General features: G+C 38.9%; 1 protein-coding gene across 1 annotated transcript in view; it reads right to left on the minus strand.

Annotated features, from left to right (window-relative positions):
- The window catches only part of FBN1 (fibrillin 1), a 275,284-nt gene that overhangs the window by 82,415 nt on the left and 174,007 nt on the right, over window positions 1-18,862 (minus strand). Inside the window, exons 15-23 of the mRNA XM_004386296.2 lie at window positions 18,198-18,320; window positions 14,948-15,070; window positions 13,566-13,718; window positions 9,453-9,506; window positions 7,749-7,874; window positions 3,290-3,415; window positions 2,459-2,578; window positions 2,098-2,235; window positions 1,190-1,240 (exon numbers count right to left, since the gene is read on the minus strand). Of these exons, the coding sequence (XP_004386353.1) occupies window positions 1,190-1,240; window positions 2,098-2,235; window positions 2,459-2,578; window positions 3,290-3,415; window positions 7,749-7,874; window positions 9,453-9,506; window positions 13,566-13,718; window positions 14,948-15,070; window positions 18,198-18,320 (1,014 nt within the window). The remainder of the gene's footprint in view (window positions 1-1,189; window positions 1,241-2,097; window positions 2,236-2,458; window positions 2,579-3,289; window positions 3,416-7,748; window positions 7,875-9,452; window positions 9,507-13,565; window positions 13,719-14,947; window positions 15,071-18,197; window positions 18,321-18,862) is intronic.

Genomic DNA, 18,862 nt, shown 5'->3' on the forward strand with positions numbered 1-18,862 from the left:
AAAATCAGCCCTAAAAACGCTATGGTACACAGTTCTACTCTGACATACATGGGGTCGCCATAAGTAGGAGTCAACTCAATGGCAACTGGTAGTTCTAACTTCGCATGGTCTCTGGCTGTCCTGTCAAAGTCTTGGTGGCCCCACCTTAGATTAAGGAGAATCGAAAGATGTTCACGTTTACTCATTCATCATCCACCCAATCTTTCTCAAACGTACAGTCCTTCCCAGTTCACTGAATGAAGAGTTCTCTGCGTATAATATGGAAAAATACTCACCATCAAGTTAATTCAAAGAAAGGCACTTTCTTACCAATGCCAAAAAAGGGGAACATTGGTTAAGAAACTCACTCTCATGGTGTCTCTATTTAGAAGAAATAACTTTCCAACCCAGGAATGCTGAAAAAATATTCTAAATCTTTCCTTGTAAGAGGAATAGACAAGGTCGGGGGTGGGGGGTGGTCCACCTTTCTGGGTCTTTCTGTTCTGGCCATTTGTACACCACAATGTGCTGCTGGGGTCAGATGAGTTATTAACAGTGGGTCTGGACCAGAGAAGGGCCAAAGGATTCAGTCATCATCTGGAAAGCAAGACCTTGGGTGGGGGTTATGGTGTTCCTCTTTATTTTAGCAGAGAAAACACTTCATTTCATCCCACATATGGAACCAATTGCTGTCTGTAAAATTTTCAGCTGCTGTGTCATGTCAGGTTGTGTTAGTCACGATGACCTATGTCTATCTGGGATGCCGTGAGAAAGAGCCACAGGAAACTGAAGGAATCCACGTAGATTTCAACAAAGCGCCAGCAGAGTGTGTCCTTCTAAAACATCGATGGCCATCAAACATTTAAAAAAAAAAAGAACAAACCAAATAGGCACATTTTACAGCTTCATTAAAAACGTCATTTTTTTCTTTTCCTGCTATATAGCGTTTTGCAAGTGCAGTTACTCTACACCATAGTCAGCCTGAAACATTTTCAGCCCCCCTGTCGTTTGGCCATAGTGGTCAGACACTGGCAATAACATATATATGCTTGTGAAATTCACATCTGTTTTGCTCTGCAGCCCTCATCATTGCTTTTCTCTGCTGCAAACTTCCCACCGTCAAGTTACATGACAGCCTTATCCAGTCCAAGTTAACGCAAGCATTCTTCACACACACACAAATTTATCATTTATAAATAATCAGAAATACCTTCACACTGTGTTCCTTTAATTCTTGAAAACCCTTTACCACATATGGGATCTGTAAAAAACCAAAAAAAAAACCCACAAATATGAAATAACAATATCCAGACTTTGTAGTTATGACATAGTATAAGAAACACGAAAGAGAACCTGGAACATGAATTCGATTTTGTTGCTATGAGTAAGTCCGAGACAACAAAGTGTTTCTGAGATCGGATAGGTGAGGAAGAATAATAAGGAAAAGTCTCCTTGAATAAAGCTTAATTCCTCTGAGATATCTAGAACATCCTAAGGTACCCTATAGACCACACTAAGGTGATGGCTAAGATTTGTCTCTTGCTATTAGTCCTAAAATAGGAACCACTCTATAGGATCACCATAACATGAATATGGAGAACTTGGAGACCTCATATCCTGTAGTGCTCCTACTGAAAGGACTTTGTATATCTAGACATTTAATCAACAACATCATGAGTGAGGCTCTCAGACTTCAGCCTCACACAGATGTAGAAGTTCAGCAGAAACCCTTATGAAGTTTAGGCTTGAATATGCATTTCTTTACATCAATTTCTTTTTTGGAAGAAAATGCATTCCTGTGAAAAGCTCAGGACCCTTAACTACAAGGTTTCCTAGTGAGCCAGTCGGCACTACTGCTCCAAGAAACCAATACCAGCTGAAAGCATCACAAAGTGGTGATGGAAAATAATAAATTATGCAAATCACATAAAATTATTATCCTTGACACTTCTCTTTGTTTCCTGCTCAGCAATATGTTTCACTGACGTCTTCAGAATGAAATCTTTTAAATCATCATGTAAACCTAAAATTAACTAAGCACATGGCTCCCACTTCCCCTCTCGAAGCTCAGTAGCCAATGGGAGGGGGCACAGGAGCTGCCGTGTCCATTTCTCTTACCAACTTGGCAGAGGGTACACGGGCTCCCCCAGGCAGCACCGAGGGAAGAACAGCACTGGGACTTTAAGGTGGCTCCATTGATGTTGATCTCACATCGTCCATCAATGACAGTCTGCCAGCAAGTGCCTTTGATGGTTTCTGCAGAAGGACGGAATGATATTTAATAGATATTTAATAGAATCTACACCAAAAATTCAATCAAACATGCACATTGGAATTACAGCAAGAAGAGCATCATGAAACAAGGAACAGTGATCATTTAAAATTTTGTTCATATTTAAACTCTTTTGTAGTCAATGCTCAAATTAAATGCAGCAGCATCAATAAACAACAAGGAAATCATTCCCGGAAAGATAAGTACCTATGCAGATGGTTTTTGTTGGATCCAAAGTACTTTCCGAAGGACATTCACAAATAAAAGAGCCCGCGCTGTTCTTGCAGACTCCATTAATACAAGGACTTGACTCACATTCATCGATGTCTGAAACAAAAACAGGTTTACATTACTGCTAAAAGCTGGTCTCCGGCAGGAATGAGTACTTAAACTTTGGCCTCAATTGCTACCACATATCCTTTATTAGATAGGAAAGCTGGTCCCAATAGTTTTTCTCTAGACTAGTTGAAATGCCAAAAATAGTAACTGAGCACATCCCTATAGTGTAGAATCTGGCATGTGACTCAATCTTTTTATTCAGAAAATCTGGAGCACACATAAGTGTGATTTCCGAATTACTAACTGAAATAGCATACACATATTTCCTTCATCTACTAAATGATGGCAAATAAAATGCCAATTTCAGGTAAATGTAAAATGAATTCTTTTAAATGGCATTTAAGTGCAAAATAAATATCAAATAAAATGCCAATAGCAAGTAAATACTTTAAATGGCATAAAAAGTGCCTAGAAGTGCCATTTAAAACCACAGAATTTCAACTAAAGTGGCATAGTTGTCTAAAAAAGATGTTCTGTAGTTTTCTAATGGCATTTTGGAGCCCTGGTGGCGCAGAAGTTAAGAGCTTGGCTGCTAACCATGAGGTTGAATCCACCAGCCACTCCTTGGAAACCCTATGGGGTTTCTCCTCTGTCCTATAGGGTGGCTATGAGTCAGAATTGACTCAACAGGTAGTAGTAGTAGGTAATGGCATTTTAAAAGACTACAAAGTACATAGTATAAGCACAAACATATTTTACCTTCACAGGTTTTTAGTTCAGGTTTGTATACAAATCCTTTGGGGCAGGTACAGACAAAACTTCCAGGCGTGTTCCTACATTGTCCGTTGTCACAAAGTAGACTGTTCAATACACATTCATTAATATCTGCAAAGTAAATGCAAATTAACTTTTAAGAGTCCATCCCTTGCATGCAACTTCTTTATTCTTTAAAGTTAGGTCTTTAAGGTCATAATGACTGGATTCATTCAAGCAAAGAAGCAAAACTCCTGTACAATTGGTTTTTGCCTAAATTACCTAATTTTATAAAAATAGAGGCTTTACCTGATTATCTAAACTAGGTGTCTACAAGGACTAGAGTCCAGAGACTATTTGACTATGAGTCAGAAATGAATTGATGGCAGTGGGTTTTGGGTTTCTTTCTTTAGCAGGAAGGAAACCTGGACTTGCTGGAAATCACTGACCTTTACATAATTGTTTCATTGTTCCAGAATTAAAAGAACTAATTCTATTGATGTCAGGAACCAAACAAATATTTAGAAAATATAGTCTATCTTTGATATGTGTTAGTTCTAGAATGGATATTTCTTCCTCAGGATAATTTGAATACTCTTGGGTCTGGTTTATAAAGCATGAAGCAGTCTGTAAAGTTTGTAACTGTCCAGTAAAGTTGGGGAATTTAGATTTGTGATTCAGAGATCTGAGGAAAATCTCTTGCTTTTAGCTTAATTATATGCCTGTCTGAATTAAAACCCAACTTTTGAATATGTATTACTTTAGATAATTTAGGAAATGTGGAAATTATAGTTTGTTATATCACTTTTGGCTAAACTATATCCCACTGCCCACAAAACAGCTTATACATCCATAACGAATTTTTCACACATTTAGACGTTCTGCTTAGATCATTATTTGTCAAGTTACTAACCCTAACATAAAGGATACACAAATTCGGCACTGCAGAACTCCCCAGGTTCACAGTAGGAACTACACCCAAACCAGCAAACAGTTTATAAAGCACTTAAAATACGGGAAATCAAGCATGTAGTGAAACCTGTGAGAGCTGGAACTCAACAGGACTGCCTTGTTTTTCCGGGTCTCGCAAGTTTTCCGCCTTTGAACAGCTTTGAACCACTTTTCTGTTGCTCTCTATTAGTTGAAAATATTTGAATTTTCTTACTCTGATAGGTTTCTCCCTTACACACATTCTGGCTTTTGCAGGTTTTACTGTATATCATTGTTTGAGCAAATAGCATGTTGAGAATTTTATCAAAATGATGTAAGGAATACTTATACTTCCTGAAAGAGTCAATACTCTAATTCTTAAACTTTGATGTTAAAAGAATCTGGAAACTCAGTTGAGGAACTGAGCATTAAGATTGTAAGATTATTTAAAAAAAAAAAAAAAGCCAGTCACTGGAATCGTGTGTGGGCAATGGCTGGGCTGGGTTGACGACGCATAGGTCCATACCTCTGAACACCCGGGCTCTAACCTGATGAAAATGGACCCAACATTGGTGTAGTTACTAAAAACATTGAAGGAATAATCCCCACTGCTGCCCAAACTCTCCTTTCAGCTTCCCATGGGTTGATTTTTGGATGACATTAAAACATCCTTGTGTCTTTCTGCACCGCCCAAATAATGATTTTTCTTGTCTGTCAATGGAGAAAGAATCTTAAAGAAAAATGGAACGGTAAAACCTATTTTCTATTGAGTCTGGTTTGAAAGTAGTGTGTGTGCTCAAATAACAACTGTCCCTAAAAAGTGGTCCTAAAATTAAGGACATGAGAGAAGGAGAATTCATTTCTCAAAAGACAATGCTGACCACAAAGAAGGGAGGTCCAGGGTTGGGCCAGCAATAAAAAGAGAAAGAGAAAGAAACATGTCATCAAAAAACAGATGGTTTCATGACAAGTTTGCAGCTCCTTGACCTGTTTCCATTTCCCATTTTCAGGTTTCTCCTGCAACACAGATGAAAGCTGATTTACATGGTGGCAGAGAAGAGGCTTTTATTTATTGTTATCTGTTTTTATGTGTGTGCAAATGCTACATATTATAAAGGAAAGCAGGCAAGAATAAAATTTAAAGTAAGATTTCTACTTTTTCTAAAATAACTGGCATCTCTACTCTGTCCCTAATGACAGTACTCCTCAGCCCTAACAACAAAGATACCAAGTTCTGGCCTGCTTATGGCACTCTGCTTCAAGCTGCAAAATCAGAGAACTGTAAATTGTACAGGAGGGACTACTCTTGCCATGTTCCATCTGTTAAGCAGTTAAACAGAAGAAGAAAGTAAAAAATATGACAAGAAGTGAAAGTACTAGTTCTAGAAAGTGTCTGAGGGGTTGGCAACAGAAAACCTACAGAAATAACCCAGAGAGAGGCATAGAGAGCTGGAGGGAGCAGAACAATTTAGGGCTCCTTTTAGAAAGTCTAAAGTCAGCTTTCCTCTTCACTGTCTCCAGAATCCATCCTCTATTCTTCACTTGTACATAGGAAGAGTCATAGACAGAATCTAGACTTCATCACATGTCACCTAGAAAAAGGTGTCCCAAGTCTCTTAATACTGGTATCAGAGTATCAAGATAAATACAGAATTTTGTAGGGGGAAGAGCTCTGAGAAAGAAAGAAAAGGAAAGGAAAGAGAGCCAAGCATAAAAAAGGTGAATTTGAATGAAGGCCATTGTAACACATGTAGAAGAACTGCAGAAGACCAAGGTACTTTCTGGAGTACAAGGATTCCTGAGAAGAGTCAGAAATACCCAATTAGACTAGAGGAGCTTTGGAAAGAATGTGTATAGTGCCAAGAGGTCAGGGGACAGCTTACGGGTGCTTCAGGGATGGTAATTTTCTTTTTACAGCTTGATATAGTACAGCAACTGAAGAAAAATACTTAAGATACATGTCCATTTTTCCTTTTCCCAGGGAGGACTAAAGTTCTATATGATATAATTTAATCCCATCCTTTTTATAAGTTAATGCATTATTTGTCCAATCAAAGGAAAAAGGCTTCCTGGGAAGGGATCGAGAATTTCACTAGTTTCCCAGCACCAGAGGACCATAAATGGTAAAGTATGGGACCCTGACAAATAAAACAACGTGCTGCCCAGGGACATATGGGGATAGGGACTTTTCTTCTTTTGGGTGACTGGTCAGAACATATGGTGACTCTCTGATGTATGGATGGGAGTAGTTGGGTTCAGTGCCTGAAAAGTATCTGGTGCTTGCTAGATTATGTATTGAAATAATGAAAAAAAGGGCATTTGTGTTTATTTCAACCTACAGCATCTCTGAAAAATTCCATGTTCCAAAGACTATTACCTTACAGCAGTACTTTCCAAATGCTGGCACTAAAATTCCACTAACAGCAGAAGAGAGTAAGCTTCTAACTCCAGAGTCCTAAATGACTTTCAGAAAGTAAAAAATATTTTTAAGTCTTCTGTTTTATCTTTAAAATTATTAATTTTCAACCTACTCCATGAAAATAAGTTTGCTTTTACGTAAAGTGTGTTTTGTCTCCAAGTAAAAAAAGACGCACCATCTTAACATTTTGGCTTGGGTACACCCTAGCATATTCCCACGAGTATGAATATCCCAGTTTTAGAAGCACAACTTTAAGGAACTTAAAGTAGTATCCCATTATACCACAGGATGGACAATACATTTTAGAAAATACTAACCTAGCCAACTAGAATGTTACAGAGAAAATGATGGTACTAGGCTGACTATTTTCTTCCCAACCACATGATTTATCTAGTTACCGGTTGGTACTTTTATTAAGGATTGCTAGAACATCAAAAAGGTTAAACTTGTTAAACATGTTAAACTTCACAGGGAGCAGTAACTACTGAAAATAAGCTGGATTTTCTTTGATTAAATCTAATAAGTGGTTGGACAGGCAAATGAAGAGAGACCAAAGTTTATCAGTGGTTACCAGGAGTGGGAGGTAGGAGGAAAGGGGGAGCCATTGTTTAGCAAGCAGTCAGTTTACAATTATGGTAATGGGAAGTTTGGCAAGGATTATGGGTGATGGTTGAATAACATGATTAAGACAATTGATCTCACTAAATTGTACACCTGAAAAATGCTGAATTGGCAAATGTTGTGTTATAGATATTTTTACAACAATAAAAAAAGATATGAGAAATAAATCTAATAAGTCGTTGGGAAAAGAGTTGTTTCTCTCTCTCTATAAAAATAGGCATGGCTTTGTAGCCACATGAGAAGCTTCACACTTTATATGTGTGAGGAGTTTCTCCTTTACTAGTGAATCTGATATGTGATTATTCATAATTTATCAGAGTTTTATTATGTAATTTTTAGTTAATCAAGACATGTATGTGCCATGCTGATACCCAAAGTGTAAAGCATTACATTTCCTCAGTCCTTGAAGCTACTCAAGAGCCAGTTTCCTTCCAGTGACAAAGAAGGCAATGTATTATGCATGAAGTGTCTTAGAACATAAATTAAACTTCTTACCAACACAGTTCTTCCCAGTTGAGTCCACTTCATATCCTGAATTACATATACACTTATAGGTCCCACGGAGATTCTCACAACTTCCATTTGGGCAAATATCAGGATCTAATGCACATTCATTTATATCTGCACCACAAGAATGTTCAAAATCAACAACATTCTATAACAAAAATCAAATGAGCTATTAAAAACTTACAATAAATTAAATGTAATGATCTTTGGACCTCTTGGAAAAAAAGGTTTCACTTTGACCAGAAAGTTTGATTGCTTTTTCTTGCTACAAAATACACTAAATCAAATCTTCCTTCCACCAGTACTTGAGAGGAACTCAGCTTCTGAGCTACAACTACAAGATTACCAATCTTTAACCAAAGTGAAGGAAACCTCCTAGACTTCTCCTGATTCAAGCACCCAGATGGAAAAGTGGGTCAACCCCAGAGCCTGAGTCCCTAAGAATGGTCTTCCTGCCACCAGCCCACCCTGCCTCAATCCACCTTCCACACCTGCCACCAGACTTAATGCCCTAGAAACAAGCTGATGATGTCATTCCCATAGTTCAAACTTTAGTAGGTTCAACAATACCCTCAAGGTTATCTTCAAATGTGAATCCTTTGTTTACTCAGCCTAAACTTCTCATCATAAGCATATGATGCCCCTTCTCCATTCTGGGTTGGGAATGTTTACAGCCAACAGGCCTGTTCATTGGAATAGGCCACGTGCTCTGGAAAAGCCTCCCCAGCTCTGACCACATGTACATCCCCCTTCTGTGTTTTCACAGACTGAGTGATGGTCAAGGCTGATTGGTAAGGACAATCAGCAAACAGTTAGGCTCAAATCCTAGTGCCTAACTCTTCTATAAACCAGGATTGATTTTTTTTTTTCTTCTCTAGATCCTGATCACAATTTAATTTATTCCCCACTAACTCCTTACTCACTAAAAATTTCCTTACTTCTTCTCTTTCCTCCTCCAAACATTTCCTCCCTATTCTCTGTTCATACATAATGATGAAAGAATCATTTTGAATGAATGGACAATCAACGCAGCCAGTCTATGTTTTTGTAGAACTCTCTTGAATCATTTATTTTTATATTGCTAAGATAATTCCTTCCTCTTTCTTGTCATCTATTCTCACACTACATTCTACTATTTTAACTTTAATTCCTTTTATGGCACTGCCAATATTTCTTTGGTTCTAACTCCTAAACTTCAACAGTTCATTCCCTTCCAACTCTCAGTTAATTATTCTCACTGCTTGCTACAAAATATAAGATGACTCCCTATTGCCACCTTATAATGACTGAGCATGTCACAGCTAAGAAATCATTCAGAATGTTCATGGATAACAGTTCAATGAGCCCATAACCTTGACAGTGGAAGACCCAAAGGAGGGCCAGGTTACCTATTCTCATGAATGAGCAACCAGAGCCATTGTATGTCATCCACAGTCTCCCATAACCCCCACGGCAGTGCACCTACCCTTTCAGTAACTATCCTCCATGGCCAGCATGCCTAGGCCCACTGTACCATAGTTGCACTGCCACAGGGGGCTTCTTGGAGTCCCAGATATACCATACAGCAATGGTCAGAGACGGGGCCAGGCCAAACCAACTGTCAGCTATAAAGGGACCAATTGGAAACCCACAGGAAGGCCCAATGCTGTCTCACACATGTTTAAGGTAGTAAATTTCAAAAGGAATCCTTACCACTGCCTGCTGACGTCATTCCTGGCCCACTGCTGCAGAGCGCCTGATATTCCGCTGCAATAAATTAACAGACAATAAATGATTCCCTTGTTCTCAGAACAGGTCGATAGTGCCCTTGGCTTTGCACACATAGTTTCCTCCAAAGTGAGTGGAACTGAAATAAAGTGGAATGGAAAGGAGGTGTCTCCCAGGGGAGTCCCCATTACACCAGGCCCCATTTAAACGCTGCACATCACTGGGGAAATGACTTTTAAGGATATGGGCAAGTTACAGCAATTCCTTGTGCAAAGCACTTTCAGAGAAGGTGTTTTTCCTTAACTTGCTTTTTTTTTTTTCACCAGGGAACACTTTACACTTACATTGAAATGTGCCTGTTAAAACGTGGCTTCTTGACTGTTAATAAAACTTTCTCCCACCGTTGTGGGAATAAGTTTCTTTTCTGGTAAGAGCTGTTTTTTCCGAACGATCAAGTTCTTAGCATTTTCTCATTTCTCTGCAAAATCTCTAACTTCCAGACACAAGCACAACACATTTACCTTTGCATTTAACATGTATTTTTAAAGCTAATATATGTCAGGATACTAGCTTCATTCTCTGTGATAAGTCCAAAGGGAAAGAAAGTATTGCTTAATGTTAAAACTGAAAGATCTTATTAAATAAATTGATGTATATCAAATATGTTCCCAAATCTGTGATGGAATTAAATTTCTATTTCTTTAAACTGATAGAATGTTTTACATACGATTCAAACAGTAAGAGTAAATGATGAAATGGAGAACTAACTGGAATCACATTTTATCCAAGAAAAAGAAACTAAAGTGTTCCCTTAGTTGCCCATCACTTCTGGCAGCCATGAGCCTCATGGTCAAATGCGTAACCCTTTTGCTTAAGTGGAGAGGAGAACTGGATATTAGGGACGGGTCTTTTTACAAAGGCTTACTACACCTCACTGTTGAAGCAAACAGTTTAAGTTCTCACGCTTCTGCTTGCCAGAAAATTGCATTCCTGATGACAGGAAATACAAATGATCTATACAGCCAAAAATTAAGCTTGAATCCTTCAGAGATATGCCTTCTAACAACTGTAAATTTGGGCAAAACTGTGAAGTCCCTTAATTTTTAAATCATCTTAAAAGGGGCCAAAGGGAACAAATGGGAAGGTGACTGTCACTGTGTGTTTGAAAGCCAGGGACCAGTAGCAAAAAAAGTATTTCCTTTGTATTCTCTCACATCAGCAATTAATTAAAATACTAATGAAATACTGTATATAATCAAACAGGAAAAACACAATCATGCCAGTGCTGTAAAAAGCACTTTTAGTACAAAGTTAGCTGATGCTTGGCCTAAATGGAAACAAATTATTGTCACTGTTGTTTTTCATTTAGGTGAGATCTGGCACTAGACTACTGTTGGTTGTGGATTCAGATCCACATGGGTTTGGATGCCGACTGCAGGGCTTACTGCTAGGGGTCTTGGGAGCCAGTCATTTACCTCTGCTAGTTTCCTCATCTACAAATTGGGGATAATGAGATCCACCTCACATGGTAGTTGTATGGACTTAATGAGACACCATGTAGAGTGCTCAGCACAATGGCTGGGGAAGCTCAAATCCTTAATAAATGGTAGATGTTGCTATGAGCTAACACAACGTTGTGCCACAGAGACAGCGGCATGGGGGACACACAAGAACATTCCCCAGAATTACACTCCTCTGGGTTTAGCTGACTGATGCCAACAGTGAATGCTATTGTTTGAAGGTTCAGGGGCAAGAAGACTTTCTGAACAAAGTGAATCAGCCTTATTGGTCAATAAGAAGTATCTTCATATGCAGCATGCTTGACTTCCAGAGGGCAAAGATGAACTTTAGATGTTGCGTGGTTAGAGTTTCTCAATAAACTGACTGAAGACATCCCTCCTGGATATTTTCAGTGTCTTTTAAAAATTTCCCCTCTCTCCTGAAATGAGGAAAAGCCTACAATCAGATCCTTCATGGCTTGGCACTTTCATCCACCAACGAGGTCAGGAAAACCAAACTGAATGAAACCACTTACACATGTGTAACTCTTCTGTGTGAACTCATTCAAATGTAAAACAGTCGTTAGTGGAACTGAGCCTCAGATATAGAAAAGATTCTCAGCTTTACTGCTCTTGGTCATCTTTTTAGGAAGCTGGCATCATTTTCCTATGTGCCATAAGAATTCCTTGGAGATACATTTGGACCAGAGGAAAATACAAACGCAAAGAACTATATGCACAAGCGTTCTGGATTTTAAGTTTTGGCTCTTCCGGTCAACGTATGAACAAATCATCTATACTCTGTATGCCGTTCTTCTCACTAGTAAAATGTGACCCAGGATACTCATCTATCTTGGAAACTCAAAGCCTTCAAGAAAGTACTTTAAATAATTAAAGCAACATGCAAAAGGATGATATGAATAATATGCAACTATAAAGTTACATGCAAATTTACATGGTGGGTAGAATTATATTTGTACACTGTATCAATAACATATTATAAACGCATATTTAACTGATTGGTGATCACATGAAAAGTGAGAATTCTTATCTGATTCAATGAGTGAAGTAATCAGGCAGAATAAAGCTTTCGTTCTTTAATCGGCACCCCCCATTTCTTTAAAAGTCCTCCACTTATTTTTATCTAACTTATCATAACACAAATTTATAACTCTATAATTTCAAACATTATCATTTTCAAATTGACAAATCTTTAAAAATTGTGGATGAATCTTTAATTAATTTTATCTAGGCCAAAAATGAACTGACTGAATCTAAGATATAAACCAACCAATCAGAGCAACATGTTTTCAACATTTTATCTAATTCCACTTTGTTGTTGTGTGCCATTGAGTCAATTCTGACTCACAGTGGCCCTATAGGACAGGGCAGAACTGTCCCACAGGGTTTCCAAGGAGCAGCTGGTAGATTTGAAGTGCCGACCTTTTGCTTAGCAGCCTGAGCTCTTAACCACTTCTCCACCAGGGCTCCATTTTAGGACATCACTCAACAACTGCCAACTAACCTTAAAATTACATTCAAATGTTGACAGTCTATTGCTTTCATGTCAGTGAACTATTTTTGGCATTATAAATAGAAAGAATTTCCAATTGGAGGGGACACTATGGCTTATCAAAGACAACTCCCTCATCTTATAGATGAGAAAACTGAGAATTCCTTTTCCATATTATACTATTTTATGATTATATTTACTAATGTAAGCCATCTCAAATCCTTCTGAAAGGAGGTGAGAGAAAATCCTAAACAAACATAAATCCACAAAGAACTAATCCCCCACATTAATTTCAGTAACGTCTCTGCCTGTGGACTCAGGAGCGGAATTCTAATTTGTCATCCAATTCTCTTTTCATCATGCCATGCTACCTCAGCTTGAGAAAAATATTTTTTCCCTAAGGTTGAATAAAATAATTTAGGAATAACCCCAAAAGACCCAAATCAATCTAGTCAATTTCAACTCATAGCAACCCCTTTTGGTTTGCAAGGCTGTAAATCTCTACAGAAGCAGACTGCCATGTCTTTCTCCCGAGGAGCTGCTGGTGATTTCAAACTGCTGACCTTTTGGTTAGCTGTCGATCATTTTAACCACTGTGCCACCAGGGCTTCTTTAGGAAAAGCAGACCTAAATCAACATGCGGATGTGAACAAAATTCACAAATGGCCTTCCAGAAAAAAAATGGAAATGTTCAGGTAATCTGAAAATTATTTAGTTTTCTACTGTGTAAAATTCTGCTTCTATAATAGTCATTTCCCGCAAAACGCAAACATCATGAAACTACTTTGGGAAACAAAGCAAGCTGCATGTATCTCCAACAGCATGGACATTACTAGGTGGGGAGAACCGATGGAAGGCCAAATGCGTTGCCCATTCCAAATGATTGAGAGGATACCGTGAACAAAATCTCTGTTGGATGAGTAATACGTGATGAGATGCTGCCTAGCCTCTGCCAAGACCCCAGGAAGGTATGTCGTGCACATGGAGAGCATGATGGAATCCTTCCCTGTAACAATCATAAATGCGAAGACTGCGGATGGTGGCAGAAGGTAGGCATGGCGAGGGCATCCCCACACCACCACATACCTGAATTCTGTGCAGGACACGGCTGGCAAGGCTCCCCAAAAGCATACTCCGTGCTGGCGCAACAGCATTCAGATTTGGTAACAGCACCAAACAAGGGCTTGACACACTGGCCCCTCTTGTATCCACCGTAGCATGTGCTCCGCATGTGCGTGTCTAAACAGGAAGAAGCCTCTGTCATCACACCGTCACTTCAAACAGATAAGAACCACCCCAGGTCAAAGTTGAAGCTGGCTTTATTTAGCCATTGTCCCTGTTCTAACTTACAGAGAATGCCTCTGGTATTGGGCTCAAGGGGGAAAAAAAGCAACACGTTCAGCTTCCAAGCCCTGGAATCTTAAACGTGGCCAGACTCTTTCACTTTTTCAGGGGCTATCGTGGTTTACCAAACTGGGAGGCCCATAAGTGCTGGGATTATATCTCGTTCATTATTGTCTTCCCAGACTGGTACAGAACAGGTACTGAATAAATGTTGAATGAATGATGAATAAATGTTGAATCTCACACCGTGATAAATAAGACCTTTGTTAAAAGCACAACTTACCCCAAAATAAACATGCAATTACTGAACGTCTGAATTCAGTGTACTTTCCAAAAAGGAGGAAGTTTATTCTGTAAAAGATTCATTACATCAAATCTGTGGAGGGTGGTGAACTCAGCAGTGTAAATCTTTACCACCAGGGAGAGGTTCTTCAGCTATGCTCAATCCTTTCCCAATTCAAAGGGTTTACTGAAAACCTTTCTTAAAAATAGTTTGGATAAAATTTATATCTATTTCTCAACAAATCTCAAACTTCTTATAAAGCCATAGAAAACTATTATTATGTAACTACAAGTATGTGGATTAGCCATATTCTCCCTTACATTCTATACTTCCCTTTGGCACCTTAATTCTTTATTAAAATATTCATTATGAGATTATGAGCATAAAAAACCCATTGTCGTCGAGTCAATTCCAACTCAGCAACCCTATAGGAAAGAGTAGAACTGCCCCACAAGGTTTCCAAAGAGCGGCTGATAGATTCGAACTGCCAACCTTTTGGTTAGCAGCCAAGCTCTTAACCGTTGCGCCACCAGGGCAAATTAAAAGACCACTAGCAACAAACAAGGGTTGGAGAAAATTGAGGAGGGCTACATGATTAGGGAAAAAACGGGGAAGGAGAGGTGGGAATTCCCTTGGTTTTCATTTATGTCAGCTCATCTTTTCATCCCTTGAATGACTATCCAATTTATGCAAGAAAAGAACTGACCTTTGTTGGTTTGTTGCTCTGTAAATACTTATTATTATCATACATGCTACAGTAGAGTGTATTTGTTATTGGTGGGTTTTATCGATTGACAGAGGGTGGATCTCTGTCATAAGTCTAACCATGGCTCTATCTTACCAACACACACACGTCCATCCAGGCCCACGGCCAGTCCAGGGAAGCATTCACATCTGTAGGAGCCATCAGTGTTCACGCAGCGCCCGTTCATGCAGATTCCAGGAGTTTCACACTCATTAATGTCTGTGGTGGGAAACGCGTTTATTAAAATCAACTGACTTTTATCTAAAATCATAACATGTTCACAATTCTGTTATAACAATTGAAAATGAGAAGACAGAAAATAATATGCAACATCAATAATCAAAAGTTCAATGAGATGCATTCTCATTTTCCTTTGGGAGGATAGTAACAGAACTGAGAGAGATTAACTGTCTGAGCTTATTTCTTTTCCGTGAAAGGCTACTTTAATAATATTCTACTAAGATTTTTTTGGTACAAAACGAGAATCACAAACGGAAATACAGAATTGACAGAATTGGAGGAAGAAGGGAAATGGTTGCTAAAGAATTAAGGATCTTGTGTAATGCTTCACATGTCATTTCTTCCAGGATGCTAGGAATCTAGCTCGATAACAAACGCTCTCTCTGACCTGGGCAGGAATCAGCATCCACACTGGTGTCCATTCCAGTATCACTCATGCCTTAGGTCTCTGGGACAACTAGCGCGACACAAGAGATTTACAACTAGAGCTCTGATGAAGCACCATAAAACGAGATTAGAAAATGAATATAAATGATTCTGATGACCATACTTCGCCAACACCACCACAATATGAAATTGGAACCCAGCAAAGAAAAGTCTTTCTTAAACATTACAAATATTTTATAGTATCATATGTGAATACTCAGTGAGGGCTGGTAAAATACTTTATAGGACACATACTAATAATAGCAGAGATTTACTTTTCCGTAATACGAGGAAATAAGAAATGTTTCCCAAACTGTGTTTTGGAAAACATGCAACACTTAGAAGCAAATCATTTTATAACAACTCCTTTTATAACATACAACTAGGTATATGACTATTTCCTCCCTTCTGACCTTAAAAAGGCAAATTGAGAGTGAAACACCTTTGTGTTTTACTTAGCTTGTGTTACTTGGCACAAAATACATACAGATGGTCCAAGGTTCCATGTACAGATTGTATTTTAAAACAGCAGTTATATTTAAATACATGAACTCAAATAGGTCCAGTTATTCCAGTCATGGTTTTGTTCAAGTTGCAACATACAGTAAAACACTGGTGACTACAGTCTGTAAAGCAACATGGAGGTTTTTTAATGGGGATGGAGATGTAAGGCAGGGCTTTGCTCAGACTGAGAGGCCTCAGCATTCAGAGAGCGGTCAGAGACCATGCTGCGCATCAGATTAGTTGACTTTAAAGATAAGCTTTGCTTATTCAGCTTAGCATAAGCCCCATATTTGTGGGCTCAGAACTAAGTGTTCAGCGCTAACAAAAAATCTTGTCTCACGAATTAAGGAGAAAAATCATGGGGCAGAAATTTAGACTCGAAAGGATTACTTTCTCTTCTTTTTTCTTTCTTTGGTCTTTTATAGTGTATGTATTACATGGCTTATACGTTGGTGGGGGGAGATAATAATTTGGGGCATTCTCTTTCTCTCTCTCTCTCTTTCTCTGTTGTTAAGCCAGAATGCTAAAGTCAGAGCAGATCTTTCCAATCATCAGGCACTTTCAAAATGAATGGAATAATCTATTGATAAGACCCCATTTCACTGGTTGCAAATGACTGCAAAACCTAGTTTCACCAACGAGGTCACAATGTCTTCTGAAACAGTTGTATCAGCACGAACTACTGGACATGCTGAGAGGCTGCAGCTAGGTCACCAGGCAGCCTTTAAGCACTGAAAGTGGGTATGTGGGTCAGTCACAGGGGTACACATTCTCACAGAAGTTCTGCTCGCAAAGGGGCTTTCATATTTCCTTCTGATATTTTGTCTGGAAGCCAGATTCCAAATATTCCAGCAATAATTCCCTTTCCCTTCTTTTTTTACTTGTGCAACTTAATTTGCACAGTTTGGCACTTCGTTTTACGCTGTTTTACATTGTAGACTATTTCCATGTGTTAACCTTATCTTCCCAACTATATGTTTCTCCCAGCTCAGGACTCAAAAGTTTAGAAATCATTTTCCTACTTCAAATTCAAAAGTCTCAACTGTTCTCCCTTGCTATGGAGACAGATTTGCACAACAGTAAGAGCCACTGACATGAAGGTCATAAAAAATGTAGGTAAACAACCAAAATCTAGAATCTCTTTTAAGCCTGCAGAAAATCTGCATCTCTCTAAAGACTTAATACAAACTTTTCTTCCATAACCTTTGCCAAAGTTGTCTATCTGGGGGACTCAGAGAAGAGGCACCGTATGACTTCATCCTGCTTTCTCAGTCTTAGATACCATGGACACTCTACCCTTCTTCATCTGAAACTGTGAACACAAGGTTTCGAGTGCAGCGTTTAGCAGATTTCCTGGACCTGTTTTGAGTATGAGCTTCCTTAAGAAGTGTGGTTCTGACTCAGACCTTGGACCTAAGGCCAGCAATCACTCATCCCTGACTACAGAAAGCAAGAGATGCTAAGCACAAACTAATGTGCAATAACTCTTCCCAGGACCCCAATTTTCAACAGCACAAATAAAAATCTTCAAGTTTGCCTCAATACTCAGAGCAATGAGATTACTTCAAAAGTTAGCAAGCTGAACATGGCTCTTAGCTGGTTTATATCTTCTGCTTAATCCTATTTCCCTTTGTGTTTATGAGACTTGATAAAACCTAAATAAATTGTCCATGGAATACTTCTGTTCCTTGAAATACCTGGAGGAAATTACAAGAAAGAGACCATTGCAAGTACAAGTCTGCATTACTTTTTCCGGGGAAGGTGTAAGAGGTGGCAAAGAGCCATCATGAAGTCTAACTGCCACCATTCCCCGATTGGAAGGGTCAGACAGAAGCGAGCTTAATTAGAAAGATGCCCATGTCTGTCGCAGACCAAATGGCGGGTGAGCTTATGATTCATGAGCCCAACCTAAGCAGCCTTTCATGCTCCTTTCAGAAGACACTAAATACCCTCTCTGAAATAAGAACAGCCTCTGGACATTAACTGTAGCTCTCTAGGTGCCTAGACTCAAGAAGGAATTCCAGTTAGGTTTCCTAAACTAGAATCAGGGGTACTTTAAATGCAGAGTCAACAAGGAAAGGTAATGCCTCTAAACAAGGGAAGATGGTACTTCTGTACAATTCAGAGAGGAGCAAAAGGATGTGAAGAGTATGGTTTAGAGTTTTCTAGCACAAACCTTTGCAATAACGGCCATCTGATGCCAGCTGGAATCCAGGCTTACAGATACATTTAAAACTGCCATCTTCATTGATACACATTCCATTAAGGCACATGTTCCTTATGCTGCATTCATCCATATCTGAAAAATGCAAAAAAAAATCTTCTTATGACCAGAAGAGCAAGCTTACAAAGGAAGCCAACCTAGAGGAACATAATTCTGTTTCTTCACATTTCTTTCATTTTTGTTATTATAATCTAAGACTGATCTTCATCCAAATTACAGCGTGTAAAGAGGAGCCATATGAAATATGTATCTCAGGTTCTCAAATTTGGACCTGTGCATGCAACCATAGCACTAGATTTATTTTAGGACGTATGTACGTGCTATATATGGTAAAACTTGCAAAAGCCAGAACCTGTATAAGGTGGAAACCTGTCAGAGAAGGAAAACTCAAATATTTTCTACTAACAGAGAGCAACAGAAAAGTACTAAGACTGCACTCTGTCAACAGTGAAAAACTTGGGAGACCCAGGAAAACAAGGCAGTCCCGTCAAGTTCCGGCTCTCACAGGTTTCACTGTGTGTGTGTGTGTGTGTGTGTGTGTGTGTGTGTGTGTCTGTGTGTCTGTGTGTCTGTGTGTCTGTGTGTCTGTGTCTGTGTGTGTGTGTCTGTGTGTGTGT

The sequence above is a fragment of the Trichechus manatus genome, unplaced genomic scaffold, assembly GCF_000243295.1.
Source record: "Trichechus manatus latirostris isolate Lorelei unplaced genomic scaffold, TriManLat1.0 scaffold00161, whole genome shotgun sequence".
NCBI classification, from domain to species: Eukaryota; Metazoa; Chordata; class Mammalia; order Sirenia; family Trichechidae; genus Trichechus; species Trichechus manatus.